Source organism: Equus asinus, chromosome 3, assembly GCF_041296235.1.
Source record: "Equus asinus isolate D_3611 breed Donkey chromosome 3, EquAss-T2T_v2, whole genome shotgun sequence".
NCBI classification, from domain to species: Eukaryota; Metazoa; Chordata; class Mammalia; order Perissodactyla; family Equidae; genus Equus; species Equus asinus.
The window spans coordinates 156,762,208-156,776,937 of record NC_091792.1 but is presented as its reverse complement, the minus strand read 5'-3'; the positions used below and the strand labels follow the sequence as shown (position 1 = coordinate 156,776,937).

General features: G+C 55.2%; 1 protein-coding gene across 3 annotated transcripts in view; it reads left to right on the top strand.

Moving 5' to 3' along the window:
• PPP2R2C (protein phosphatase 2 regulatory subunit Bgamma) overlaps window positions 1–14,730 on the top strand; it is a 141,291-nt gene that overhangs the window by 86,476 nt on the left and 40,085 nt on the right. For all 3 annotated transcript variants that reach the window (XM_044767858.2, XM_044767859.2, XM_070506268.1), the window contains exons 4-5: window positions 1,977–2,089; window positions 6,323–6,500. In XM_044767858.2, the coding sequence (XP_044623793.1) occupies window positions 1,977–2,089; window positions 6,323–6,500 (291 nt within the window). The remainder of the gene's footprint in view (window positions 1–1,976; window positions 2,090–6,322; window positions 6,501–14,730) is intronic.

Below are 14,730 nucleotides of genomic sequence, written 5' to 3'. Positions count from 1 at the left end.
CCGCGTCCCCCTGCTGGTCCTCCTTCCCCTCTCACCCCATCATCTGAGTTGCTGCGCGTGGGAGGAGGACAGGCCTGGATTCTGTCCCAGCCCCGTGACCTCGGGGAGGTGGCCTTGCTTCCCTGAGCCTCAGCTTCCTCACCTGTGCATTGAGGTGAGCGCAGCTCCCTCTGGGCTCCGTGAGGGTGGAGTCAGGTGACTCCCCGAGAGCAGCCTGTGAGAGCAGCCGCGATGCTGCAGCGTGAGTAAGCCTGTGGATGATGCCACCTGGCCTCCCCGAGGGCTTCCAGACTCAGTGCATCCTTTAAGGCGTCCCTGAACCGGGTCAGACTCAGTCCCCCCACCCCACCCCTGTCCCTGGAGGCTGGCCCTCTCTGCCTCTCACCCCGCCAGCACCCTCCTCATCCCTTAGGCCTCTGCTGGGTGTCGCCTCCCACTAAGCCTTCGCTGACCTCTCAGCTGAGCCAGGTGTCCCTCCCTGGGCGTTCCGGCCCCTGCTGACCCCCGTCCTGCCCCCTGGGCTCCCACCATTCTGATTGCATATTTATGCACCACATGTAGGGTCTGTGTCCCCTAGGGGTGCCCAGCACAGTCTCAATGCTCAGCAAACCCCTGTCTTGGACCAGTGGGCCCTTCCCCACGCTGGAGCAGAGGCAGCGAGAGATCCTCCCCAAGGACAGGGCCCGGGTCCAGGAGGGCCCAGTGCGGTTCACACCCTGGCCCTGCCACTTCCTCTTCTGAACTGTGACGGTTGTGCCACCTCATGGGGTTATCGGGAGGATGAAACGGACTAATGTCATAATGGGCTTAGAACAGGCCGGCACCTGAGCTTTTTACTGGTAATCATTTAAGATGCCCTCTCATTCTCCTCCGGCCTCTCTGGAGGCGAGGTCAGCTTCAGGAGCCCCTGACATTCCCACTCAAAGTTCCTGTCCCTGGTTTTGAATCCCAGACCCACCCATTCCTAAGGGCGTGTCCTTGGGCGCCTGTCAAGTGCTTCATTGAGATCATTTTCCCCCTCTTCCTTCTCATAACGTGACGGTGTTTGTTTTGGCTACTATAGCAGTCAGGGTTCTCCAGAGAAACAGAACTAATCGGATGAGTGTGTGTGTGTGTGTGTGTGCACATGGAGATGTAGATAGAGATAGAGACAGAGAGGTTTATTTTAAGGAATTGTCACATGATTGTGGAGACCGGCAATTCCAAAATCTGCTGGGCTGGCCGGCAGGCTGGGGCCTGGGAAGGGCTGATGCTGCAGTCCAGTCTGAAGGCCGTCTGCTGGCACAATTCCCTCTTCCCCAGGGGATCTCAGTATTTTTTCTTTTAAGGACTTCAACTGATTGGGTGAGGCCCACCCACATCATGGAGGACGATATCCTTTACTCTAAGGATTTAAATGTTAATCTCATCTAAAAAATACCTTCACAGCAACATCCACTCATTTGACCAAATACCTGGGTACTGTGGCTTAGCCAAGTTGAGACATAAAATTAACCATCACAGCTACTAAAGATTACTCTTTTGATGTTCTTGGCAGGATTCCAGAGACGTGAAGCCATAGAGAGCTGAGTTCTGGATGGGCAGGATTCTGCTCAGAAATAGCAAATAGGTTGCCCTCTTTTGTCTGCCAATGAAGGGCTTAAAAAGCAGGAAGCTACATGAGTAAGGTCTTTCTGGAAATCAGTTGAGAGATTGATAATCACCCTTAAAAGTGTCATACCCTTTGACCCAGCAGTTTCACCTTTGGGATCACTTGTGAGGAGCTGGGGAATGAAGATAGGGGTTCCTAGGCAAAGATGCTCGTCGCGTCTTCATATGTAGGGAGTAAAATTAGACGGAACCTCCGGATCCAAGAGCGGGACAGCGGTTAAGTACTTTCTGGATGGATGCCCCTGATCTGGTGGACTGACGTGGGTCTTCCAGTCTCTGTGCTGCTGTTAATCAGGTGTCTTGTTTCTCTTGTTCTGCTTTTAAAGATAAAACTATCAAATTATGGAAGATTACCGAACGAGATAAGAGGCCTGAGGGCTATAACCTGAAAGATGAGGAGGGGAAGCTCAAGGACCTGTCCACGGTGACGTCCCTGCAGGTAAGACGCTGACCACGAGAGATGCCGGCCTGCGGGAAGCACGCTGATGCTTCTTTAGGAAACAAGGGGGACCTTAGGACTTGAAGGGCCTCTGAGGGTCGAGCCACAGTCAGGTCAGATCCTGGCCGGGCTGCTTGCTTGTTGGGTGGCCATGGTCATTTCCCTGCTCAGCTTCCTCACCAGCAAAGCAGAGACGGTCATCTTTCTCCTAGAAGTCTTGCGGATGAGGCGAGGTGATGCATAAAGTGCTTTTCAGCTGCAACAGACGGTAGAGAGCAAGGTCTGTAATCCCTTGTTATAAAAAGGGGGGAAATGAGGCCCAGAGAGAGGCAGCAACCCACCGGCAGCTGCTCAGCTGAGTGAGTGGCAGAGCCAGAAGGAGAACCTATGAGCTGAGCCTTGTGGATCCACGCCCTTTGCCGAGGGGCAGAGGCAAGCCTGGAACTTGTGCTCCTGCAGCCTGCGTGAAGGCTCAGCTCCAAAGGCTGCCGTTGACGTCAAGAGGCCGGGATGATTCAGCTGCAGAGCCGTGCTAAAGGAACTCTTGTCCCCGCTCCATTAAAAGGCAAAAACTCATCTTTCTTCATGGAGAGGCTGTGAGACGTGGAAGGAAGAGTTCTGGAGTCAGAGGACCTGGGTTCAAACCCTGCCTCTGCCACTTCCTGGCAGCGTGACCTGGGGCAAGGCTGCCAGCCTCCACCAGCCTGCACTTTCTCATCTGGAACAAGAATAAACACTTGTGTGGCAAGCATGTGTCTTCCAAGCACTCTGGCTGTAATAATTCCTTCAATCCTCACCACATGCTATAAAGTGGCCACATGATCATCATCCCCATTTTGCGGATGAGAAAACCGAGAGCTGGGATCCAAACCCAGGGAAGCCTGGCTCCAGAGTCAGCATCCAGTCTCTTCTGTAAACTGGAAATGAGGTCCCTGTCTCATGGGAGAGCCATGGGGTGCGTAGTGGGTCATGCGGGAAGGACTCTGTGTAAGTCAGTCCCTTTCCTTCTCCAGCAGGGTGGGAAGCCCACCGAGGCTGCCTTGTGTCCCTGGCTTCCAGAACTGAGCCTGGCACATGCTGGGTGCTTTGCACGTGTTTGCTGAAGGTGATGCTGGTGCACACCCAATTCGGATTTGTGCTTTCAGCACACACTTATTGAGCACTTGCTGTGTGCCAGGCTCTGCTCTAGGCACTGGGAGGCTGCAGTGAACAGAGTCTCGGGGTGGGACCTGGTCCCGGCTCAGGGGAGGTGGCCTCAGAGGGCTGTGCATCAGGCGGTGACTGCTGCCTGCAGCTCTAGTTTCCACGTCCTAGCTGATTAGAAGCAGCTGGGCTCACGTCGCGTGAACTGTGTCCCCCTCGGCTCAGACCTCAGCTCAGTGGGGGCTGCTCCAGGCAGGGGGTGGTGTTGCTGGGCTGGGGTGGTGCCGGAGCTTCCCTGGGCCCCGACTGCTCACAGACCCGCTCACTGCTTGTGGGGTGGCTGTGGGCCTTTCCCTCCTCCGTGCCTCAGTTTCCTCACCTGCTAAGTGGAGCCGATGACTCGCCTTTCCTGAAACAACTTGGCAGGCGCACTCGAGAAGCATCCAGTGAGTTGTCATAAATATGGAGCGGTAATCAATGTTGTTTCCGAGAAGGAGAAATAAATGTTTAAACATGTCGGCCTCTAAATGACTGGTAAATTACGCAAATAAATTCTGAGAAAGCGGGGAAGCCAGTTAGCTCTGGCGTAGAGTAATGGGAGGGATGGTGCCCCGTCCCCGCCCCAAGAAAGTTTATGGGGGTTTCATCTGGCAGGAAGGAGGCAATTATGGCCTCTGATTGGCCTGGCATTGGCGGCAGAGCCAGTGGCCCAGGGGAATCGTGTTTCTTTCCCTCCTGGAGTCAGGTTTTTCTCTGTATGTCACACACATCCCAAGACATTACTTAACTGTAAACTGAGGCTGGAGAAGAAGAAAGGGGGGAAGAACCTGGGTGTCTGGTCTTTCCTCATCCCGCCTCTTGCCTTGCCTCCTCCCCACTCACCCACGCCACCCAACCCTGTGCAGCCTTCTCCCTAAGTCATGCTGCTCATGCTGGAGGCAGCTGTTACTTCTGAGAACCTGGCCTGTGCTAGGTCCCTGGGGTCCCAGAGGTGAGCAAGGTCAGCCGGAGTGCCCACCCCTGAAGTGCACCCAGCACCCCGAGGACACAGACATGGAGTCACCCGCACATCGGAGGTCAGTGCTGTGACAGACGGAGACACAGGGAAGCCTTTCTCTACCTTATCTATTTGGTGAACTTCTATTCATCCTTTAAAACCCTATTAGGCTTCACCTCTTTAAAACCTTTTCTACACAAGCCAAACGAGAATCCTTCTTCCTCTGTCCACTCTAGCTTCTTGTATCCCACACTGCTCTGTCCTTAGTGTTCATGTGTCTGTCCTCCTGCCCTTCACCTCGACTAGACTCTGGCTTCTGGAAGTGTGCAGGGGGCATATTTTATTCAGGAAACCCTAAACCTTCGGGAAAAGTTTCTTTTCACTCTTCGTCTCCTTTTGTTGTTTAATGGCTTTGAAATATGGTCCAGGGGTGGCAGTGAATGGCTGATGCACTGTGTGAACTGTTCCGAGGCTGCCAGGAGGAAACAAAGTTGCTGGCAGGAGGGGAGGCAGACTGAGAGGCCAAGACTTTGCTAGGCCCGGGATTCTCTGACCTCTCCAGGAGCAGGTGCAACTTCAGAGAGTCCAAGGGTCCCCACGGCGGGCAGGGGCTGTTCCCTGAGGGAAGGTTAGGAGCCGACGGAGAATATCTGACACGCAGGGACGTGCGCAGGGCAGAGGCCCCACAGAGGGGCTCAGGCACACCAACATCAACTCCAGGCAGACAGGCTAGAAGCACGCAGACTCAGAGCCAGCGACACAGAACCATCCAGAGCCAGGCAGGCCGTCACACCAACACTGCATGTATACACATGCACTCACATACACCCACACTCGTGCACACTCACACATCTACACTCGTGCGTGTACACACAGGCACATGCATGTGCTCACACTGGGTGCCTGGTGCTTGAGAAAATCCAACATGGGCTGCAGAGTTGCATTTGTGTCAGAAGGAACGCCTCATGCTCACCCACCCCCACTGCAGCACCAAGGCTGTCACCTCCCGTCTCAGCTGTCCCTGGGGGGCTCGAGGGACACAGCCCCTTCATTCCTTCACTTGGCCATTCAGTCATCACCGGAGGACCTCTGTGCTGGGCACAGGGCTGAGTTCCAGAGACACAGAGAGGAGCAGGAGAAGCCATGCCTCTCGCCCAGGGAGTCCCCACCCACTGGGTCCCCAGTCCACCAGGAAATGATCAGAAGCAGATGACAACCTCACGATGTGGTCAGGGCTGTGAAGAGGGACTTACCAGCTGTGGGAGCTCAGGGAGCCCCTGGCCCAGCCTAAGAGTTGGGTGGAGCCAGGAGAAGGCCCCTGGGAGAAGGAGGTTCTCTCGTGTCCCACGTCAGCCCGAGTCCCACTCACCGGGCCTGTTGTGTGAGTCAGGCTAACACCAGCGCTGTAACAGATAACCCCGGCATCACAGGGAGAACACAGCAATGTATTTCTCACTCATAGAAAGGTCCAGTGGGGGCGTTCCTGATTGGCACATGGCTCTCCTGCAGGCATGCAGGCTCCTTCCATCCCACGTGCCCCCATCCCTAAAGCCTGGGTCCTCACATTCTAGCAGTGGAAGGGGAAAGAAGGCAGAGATGGTACTCCAGCCTCTTAACCCTCTTGGCCTAAAGGCGCCAGGCATCACTGTGCTCACATCCCATTGGTCAGAACAAGTCACATGGTCACACCCAGATGCAAAGGCAGCTGGGAAGTGTAGTCCCCACCTGGATAGCCACTTCCCTGTGGAGGGGACACAGATTTTGGGGGACAATCAGCTGTCTTTGCCACAGTATCTTCTCATTCCAATTTAGAGATGAGGAAATTGCATTGCAGAGGGGTTCTGCCATTTATTCAAGATCACATGGCAGGCTCAGAACCCGTCCCAGAAGGCAGGCTTTCCTGCAGGGCTGGCAGGTGATGGATGTTGGCCAGGTGGCACTGCTTATTTCCGATACATGCAGGACGGATGCCCATTGGCACGCTCCCAGCCTCTCGTTTTGATCACATGGCCCTGGCGCTGCCTGGCCCACGTGGCCTGCGCCTGACACTCCCCCCTCATCGCCTTGCTCTGACCGCCCCTCCTCCTTTGCAGGTGCCCGTGTTGAAGCCCATGGACCTGATGGTGGAGGTGAGCCCAAGGAGGGTCTTTGCCAATGGCCACACCTACCACATCAACTCCATCTCCGTCAACAGCGACTGCGAGACGTACATGTCAGCGGACGACCTGCGCATCAACCTCTGGCACCTGGCCATCACCGACAGGAGCTTCAGTATCCTTTCCAGCTGCGGGCCCTGCCATCATCTCCCAGGGACGGGATGGCTTTTGGGTGGGGAGCTGGTGTCTTGGTTGTAAGCAAACTGACCTGGGGGCTTCTGCCTTGTTCGACTTCTTCAGTGAGCTACCTTCTGGCTCAGAGTGTGAATGAGGACCAGATGTGGAATCATGTTGAGTTTATTCATGAAAACTTTAAAACCGTGGCTGCTGAGGGTTACATTCCACCCCTCGCCTCCTCCAGAGTGACCATAATCCCCATCATCCTGGGACCTCCCCTAGGGACCTTGGAGGAGATAGAGAGTCCTCAGGTCAGCCCTCCTGGAGGAGGGATGGTTGACTTATCTGAAAGTTGACCAAAGGCTCCTCTGGACTCTCCTCGATGGGGCCAGAGGCAGGTGCATCGGTGTTTGATGAACAGCCTTGGGGTCCCTCCTAGAGCCTGGAGTGACAACCAAGTATCAGAAGCCCAGCTGGATGGGGTCAAGGGGGGCCCCTGCTCAGTGGTTCCTGTATCTGGGCAATAGGATTGACTCCAGCCCCCACTGACTGGTGAGGAAGGAACTGTTGATACGTGAACATTGGTCTTGGGAGGGGCTGAGGCTCAGCCCAATGGGGGCGGCGGTGGACCGAGCAGGCAGGTTGCTAAGGGTCACTATTCTGCAGACTAATCGTAATAATAGTACACTGTGAGGCTCTGTGCCTAACATTGACACGTGTTACTGTTCACCTGTTTCAGCCTCACAAGCTGTGAGGCAGGTGCTGTCCTGATTCCTTTACAGATGAGGAATCAGACTCACAGAGAGCCCGCAGTAACTTACTCAGGGCTCACACGAGCAAGTGTCAAGGCTGGGTTCACACCCAGGCCCTCCGGCCCCCGAGGGCATGTTCAGAAAGCCCCTCTCAGAAGGGCCCAACCCTAAGCCAGTGGAAACTTTAGCATCTCTCTCCTTCCTGCCCCAGAGGAGTGGAGTGCTCAGAGCTGGGAGGGTCAAAGTGGATTGGGGTGGTCATGAAGGCTCCAGGAGGAGCTGGGGCTGGAGCTGCTTTGAGAGATGGGAGCTCAGATTTAGGTGGACGGAGAGGGCCAGGATGGGCATCAGCCTGACCCTCCATCGGGGCCCGACCCCTCTCTCTAGCCCTCAGAGCATCAGTTGGTCAGGACCCTTTCTGTCGCAAGGGTCAGAACACCTCACTCCATCTGGCTCAAGCGAAATACAGGCATTTACTGACTTATGGAACCACAAGAGAGCTTCCGGCACAGGTGAATTCCGGGGCTCAGACAGCATCGTCGGTTCTTGCTGCTTCGTGCCTCTGCCCTCTGCTCTGGCTTCAGCCTCAGCTCTGCATGGTGGCAAGTTGGCACCAGCAGCTCAGGCCCTGTTGTCCCAGAATAAAGTCCAGGAGAACAGAGACCAGTTCTCTCTACACTGTCCCATCAAGGGCCCAGATGGCACCCAGTGGGCTCTGATTGGGCCTGAGGGGCACCCCAAACCCATCCCTGTAGGTGGGCATGCAATGCTCTGATTGGTCAGTGCTGAATCGCGGGCCCCTCCCTGGCGCTGGTGGGGAGTGGTTGCCTCCACCCCCAGCACAGTGTCTGAGTGCGGGAAGGGGCGGTCCCCTCGGGAGGAGAAGGCACTGCCCCGGGAGTTGGGGGCCTGCATGGTGGGCAGCACAGACAGACATCCACTCCCAAGTCTGATGCGTTGATGGCTTCCCAGCAGAATAAGACAAAGGGTCAGCAGGAGCTCCAGGGCTAGGAATGGGGGTGGGCGTGGGACTTGTGTGACTGCAGCTGGCCATCCTCAGAGCTCCCTGCACAGTACTCTACAGTTTACAGAGCAGCTCGTCATTCGTGATCGCACTTGGTGCTTATGGGGGTGCGAAACTATGAACCGGTGGCAGTGTTATCATCATCCCATTTTACAGATGAGGCGATGGAGGCCCCAGGAGACCAGGGGCTGGCCCAAATTCCCCAGCTGCAGGACCAGAGCTGGGCTCGCGCTCAGGCCTCTGCGGCCTGGCCCAGTGCTGTTTGCCCTGCACTCGGGCTGCTCCCCTGCAGCCTTGGGACGGTGGCGCCACCCTCCTGGCGCCCAGTTTCCTTATGGTATGACAAGGGTGGGGATGTACGTGACCCCTGCCCGATTTACATCCCCGGCTGCTGTGAGGATCCAGTGACACTGTGGATGCCGAAGCCCCTTGTAAAGCACTGCAGTGGGTGAGGGCTTGTGCTCCCTTTCGGTCGCTCAGCCATCAATTCTCTGGTGCCTCTTCCGCCCCAGGCCCTGAGCTGAGCCCCTGGGACACAGGGACAAATGAAAGAGGCTCAGCCCTTCCTTTGAGGGCCTCACAGGCCGTGTCGGGATGTCGTCCTGGCTGTAACCAAGGTCTGCACAGGCTGCTGTGGGCCACCACGGAGGGCTGAGACGGAGGCACGGGGAGGAAGCTCTCAGAGCCTTGAGGAGGCTGCTGAAGACCCCAGGGTGTGTGGGAGAGGGTGACGAGCGAGGAAGGGGGAGGTGGCAGGGGAGCGGCAGCAGGCCTGGCTGACAGTGTGAGTGGTGGACTTTCCCCTGGGGCCGGGGTCTCCAAATGTTGGCCATTCGCAAAAACCCTTCACACCTGTTCCTCCATCTGTGTGCCTTGTGTCCTGTCATTTACTTCCCAATTTTTCTAATTTTTATTAATTTTCATTAAATCGAGTTGCTTTATTTTTGCCTAAATAAATGCATTTTGAAAGGGACTTTAATTTCACTACCATAAGTGAAAATAAAGTGTATTGCATACCACAAATAGGAGGTAGCCATAAAGATGAATGCTGTGGAAACAACGCAGGGGGAATAACGCCCATGCTCGGCCCTCTCCGGTGGAACTCTCTGGGCAATGGACGTGTCCTCTTGTGCACGGTGCAATGTGGTAGCCACCAGCCACGTGTGTCGTGGAGTACCTAACATGTATCCAGGGCGGCTGAGGAGTGGGAGTCTTTATTTAATGCAGATTTCAGGATAAATAGCCACACGCGTATGGAGTTGGACAATGCAGACTGTGAATGTTGTGTGTTAGACCCTGAGGCTGGTTCTTTCTGTCAAAGATGGAGGTGAGCAAACACTTGAGGTGTTAGAGATGTAATGGCACCAGAGACTTTCTCTCTCATGCATCAAAAGCATTGAAAAATAATGGAAAACCTTTCTTGGTGTATGAATCTGTGTTCTGAAACCTGTGTCTGCCTCACTCCTAACTGCTTGTCAGGCGATAAGAAGCTATCGATGCACCGTGAGCAGGGGGCGCCACTGCTCAGCCTGGAGGGAGGGAGACCCTTGGGGCTGTGACTGTGTGTCCTGGGTGGACTAGATTCCAGCAGTTGAACCTGGAAGTCATGAGACCAGCAAGCAGATGCAGGGAGAGGCAAGGATGGGCAGGGTAGAAGCATGGGCATGGCAGGAGGCAGGGGAGTAGAGAGTAAAAACATAGATTTCATAGATTTGAGGCTGTATCATAACTGTCTTTTGGACCCGAGTGGCCACAGGGCATTGGAACAGGTTAGTCATGGACTGAAGACACAGTCATCCTGAGTCCTTACTGTCAGCTACGCCTCGTTGCCCCATCTTAAACACACAGATTGTGCCCTGTCTGCATGTTGGAGAGCACGCCATTCCGCAACGTATTTATTGAGCACTCGCTATGTGCCAGGCCCTATGCCCAATGCTTCAATTAGGGAGACAAAGATCCTTCCTCTCCTGGAGCAGACAGATGATAAACCATTAATATAATAAACAAGTAAAATATCCAGCATGTGAGCAGGTGATAAGTGCCACGGGGAATGAGTGGAACCAGCCATAAGGGTGGTGTGCGTTTCTGTCCGACCATGTTCACCTGCGTGGCTGCAGGTGTGGGGCAGGTGGAGAGTAAGCCAGGGTGCTGGTTTTGCCCAGTGAGTAAGCAGACATGGGGCTGACGCTGTACTCAGGGGAGGAAAGTGATGAGGGAGCCTCGGAACTAATCCAGGTGAGGTGGCGAGGGCTAATGACAAGAGGGGAGCATCAGGGCATTGGGGGCCCCTGTGAGAACCAGGGGGCATCCCTGGCTGCAGACCTTGCCCTCTAACTTTGTGTTAAATCTGTATGTTGCCTCTAATTTTGTGAAAATGAATTATTGGTTCATTTGAATTGAGGTATCGAAATCTAAAAATGTCCTGTCTCTTAGAGAAAGAGGAGTGTGTGTGTTACAGAGCTGGGCTCAAGGCGGCCTTGCCTGTGGAGCCTAAGTTCCAGTTAGGCAGACAGAGGAGCTGAGTGAGTGTCCAGGGTGTGTGGTGGTTGTGGAAACCTCCTCTGATTAGATCAGTTCATCAGGGAGCCGTGTTGCACGTGGCACTCCCCATGGCCTGCTGCCACTTGGCCACGAGAGCAACAGGACACAGGGACCCAGAGCAGAGAAACCTGGCACCCGCCCCATGGACCCCAGCCTCGTCCGGCAAGGAGGTGTCAGGACTGTGGGTGCAGGTGCGATGAGGGGTCCGATAGCAGCTGAGTAATTAGAGAAGGTGTTTCATTTCCAGCTTGGGAGAAGGTCAGAAAGGCAGCTTGACTCCTCGCTGAGCTGGGGAATTGCTCTGAGTTTTTGAGACACCTTTTGAGCAAGTAGCTCCTGGAGGGTTCTAGACCTGGGGGTTCGCATTCCTTTCACTCTTGCTCTCCCGTGTCTTGACTTGTCCTGATGCTGCTGTTCAGTCCTCAAGGCCACTGGAAGTTTTTGGCTATGTTACCATGTCCTCATGTCCACATATTAGCACGCTCCACTGAAGCAGAATTGATTCAAAGCAAAGGTTTTAGAGAGAAAGGAAAACCTTTTTAATAAAGGAGAAAAAGTGAGCATGGTTTTGACCATTTGATGGAGGAAAGCTGACCGAGAGGGCCTTTCCTCTGCTAACTCCAGAAATGACTGCTCTGAACGAGGGAGGAGCCTCTGCTGTGTGCCGGGCACAAGCATGGTACGGTGCCTTCCTCTGTCACCAAGGCTCAAATGTGAGGAGCCCTCCCAGCTTCCTTCTTCTGTCTCACCCACAAAATGGAAAGAGGTGCCAAGCCCTGCCCATTCTCTCCCGATGGCTCTGGAATCATGCCCTCCCCCCCATCCCTGCCAAAGGCCCAGATCAGGCCACGTTATTCCTGACGGCCCATTGCCTGAATCCCACCTTGCCCAGCCAGCTGGCCCACCACTGAGCTGTGACTGGCTTATTGGAGCTTCTGGCCTGACCTTGTCTGTCCCCAGCTTAAAGCTCTCAGCTGCTCCATATCAGCTTCTAGAGAAAGTCCGAATCCCTCAGCGGTTCCCCAGTTGGTCACCTCTTGGTGACCAGCCCAGCCCACCTCCCTGGGGCCCTGTGCATCAGGCTTGCCCACACCTTCGGGACACTGGGTTTCCCTTCCTGTTACTGGGGTGGAGGCAGCGCTCTGCCTGCTGCTGTTCCTTCTCCAGATCGTCCTTCCTCTCTTAGCCTTGGGGGCTCCTGTTTGTCCACAGGCATCACTCACAGCCCTTTTTACCTGATCATGTCTGCTCTGTCCACTCTACGCCCCTCCCAGGCCGGACAGAGCCCCTCTGGGCCCATACTCCCTGGTCACACTGGGCTTTCCTCATCTTAAGAGATGAGGTATGACCACCTCCCCCATTTTCTGGTGAAACCCTTGAGTTTAGGAACCCAGTCTGAGCCCTCTCTGTATCCCCACACATAATGCAGGGCCCGGCACATAGTGGGTGCTTACGAATGGTTGTAGATGATGACTTTGGAGCAAAGAAGTCCACAGTCTCCATCTGGTCTTAGGATACAGGCAAATCCTTGTGAATCTGGGCTCCCGGGGGCTCAGAGACCCCGGGCACTAAGGAGAAGTGGTCTGGCCTCTGGGATCTAGAAGACCTGGGCTCAGATTTGTAGCTTAACCCCCTTGGCCATCAATTTCCACGAAGGTAAAATGGGCAGATTCCTTATCATAAGGATATTTGTAAGGAATAAAAAAACCTTTCACATAAAGGGGCCCAGCAGTTGGCTGGTACTATTTTCCCTCTTAAACTATAGCCCCTCAAATATGTAAGGCTGGTTTTCACAAAATCCCAGCATCTTCTCTGATAGTGGAAGCCGGTTTCTCCCTGGCGCCATCTCCACATCTGTGTAAACAACCTCTCACGTCCTTTAATACCAACATTTTGAGACCATCAGAGGCAGCACTGGGTGATTTTTCTTGAGTTCGATGCGTCTTAAATGTAATGGATTGCACCGGGGGCTTTGGCTGATGGACCTCTGCTTTATTTTTAGCACACGGAGAATTGTAAAGATGGTTCAATTGGTTTTTCTCCTCCCTGAGCGATTTCTCATGGTGGGAGCTGGCATTACACCTAGCCTCAGCCTGGAACACATTTCTGATTCCCACGTGCAGAGCTGGACGGTGGTGCTATTAGGGGTGTAGGCTCCAAACCTGTCAACACACGGACGCCCGTGCGCTGGGCTCCTTCTCCACTCAGGGAGCAAAGCAGAGGACTGGACAAGGCCCCTCCATGTGCCAGGCCCTGTGCTGACCGAAAGACCTAGAGCCTGGGGTCCAGCCCTGCCTCCACTCGGGCTTTCTGAGCCTCACTCTTCTTGCCCATCCAGTGGGATGTGTCTGCTGTGCTGGGGGCTGTGAGGGCAGAACGGGGCCGGTGAGTACAGGATGCTGCAGACACACAGCCCACATCAGCTCTGACTCCCCGTCAGGCACCTTACAACCTGCCTCTTTTCATCTTCTCACAGTACCGCTCTACACTGAAGGAAACGGGGGGCATCTGCTCAGAAATGCCCCAAGTCTGAATCCCCCAGATCAGTTTTCCACCCGACAAGTGTGTTGTTAAACCGTTACCAACACACCACTGCTCTGGGGCCTCAGCAAGGCTGCAACTGGTCCTCGAGCCTCCCCGTGGCCTGGGGCTCCCGCACGCTGTCCATGGTGCTGACTCCATCGGGAGCCGGGGCTGCCGCGTCGTCGTCGTCCTCACCACCTCCTGCACCACCGTCACCTCTTCCTGAGCTCTTACTCTGTGCCAGGCAGTGCTCCAAGCACGTTGCCATATTAACCTATTCAGTCCTCCCCACAACACTGTGGAGCAGGCAAATTAACATCCCCCTTTCACAGAGGAGGAAACCAAGCCACAGAAAGGTGGAGAACTCTGCCCAGAGTCACCCAGCTGGGTGGCAGGGCTGGGATTCACATGTGGGGCATCTAGATGCAGAGTCCGTGCACCTCACCGTCACACTGCCTCTCTGTCCCGATAGTGACAGCCCCAGGACAGCACTGCTGGCACGTTTAGTCTGCAGACGCTGGGCTGAGTGCATGCACTCGTTGCATTTAACCCTCATGGCAGCTCGCGTATGGGGTGCTGTCGTTCTCTCCGTCTTACAGACGTGGAGATGAGCTCTGAGAAGTAGGAGCACTTGCCCACAGCCCCTCCTGCCCCCGTCACTCTGGGTGATTGCCAGTCCAGCGCTGTCAGTGCGATGTTTCCTGGCTCTTACTTTAGATCCTCGGGGAAGGCGGGTGCCTTCACGCCGTTGTGGGGGTTGTTTCATAATGTAGGCAGCAGCTGCATGGGCTTCGGCAGCTGTGTGACATTTCTAACATTTCCTCTAATGGTGGGGACACGGGACTCTCTGGTGCTTCCAATCCCTTCCTGACAGGCTTCCAAGGCATTTGTAGGACACGCTCCCGATTAAAACCCCCTTCGCCCCAGGCTGGAGCCCGTCTCCCTTCCTCTCTCCCTCCCTCTCGCAGCTCCTCAGCCTGGCGCTTCCCCCTCACTTGGAATAGCCCCGACCCTGGCCCTCTGCCTGGGTAACTCCTGCTCACCCCTAGGCTCGGCTCAATGCCTCTGCCTCAGAGGACCCTTCCCTGATGTTCCGGACCCCCTCAGGGCCTCGTTATGTGTCCCATCACTGCACCCTGTGTGTCTCTCCCGGAGCAGCCACTGTGGGGCTAACATCTGGTTTCAGGGCTGCGCTAGGAGCCCCGGGACGTCAGGATGGGTCTGGTTTGCCCCTTCTCTGTGCCATGAGAAGGCGGTCACCTGGGTGTGCGTCCCAGCTCTGTCCCACCTGGGTTTCCCCTCCCAGCTCTTAGAAACCCAGGCAAGCAACTCAGCGCCACCCCTCGTAGTCTTTCCTGAGGAGGAAGAACATTGCACCTTTTCCAACC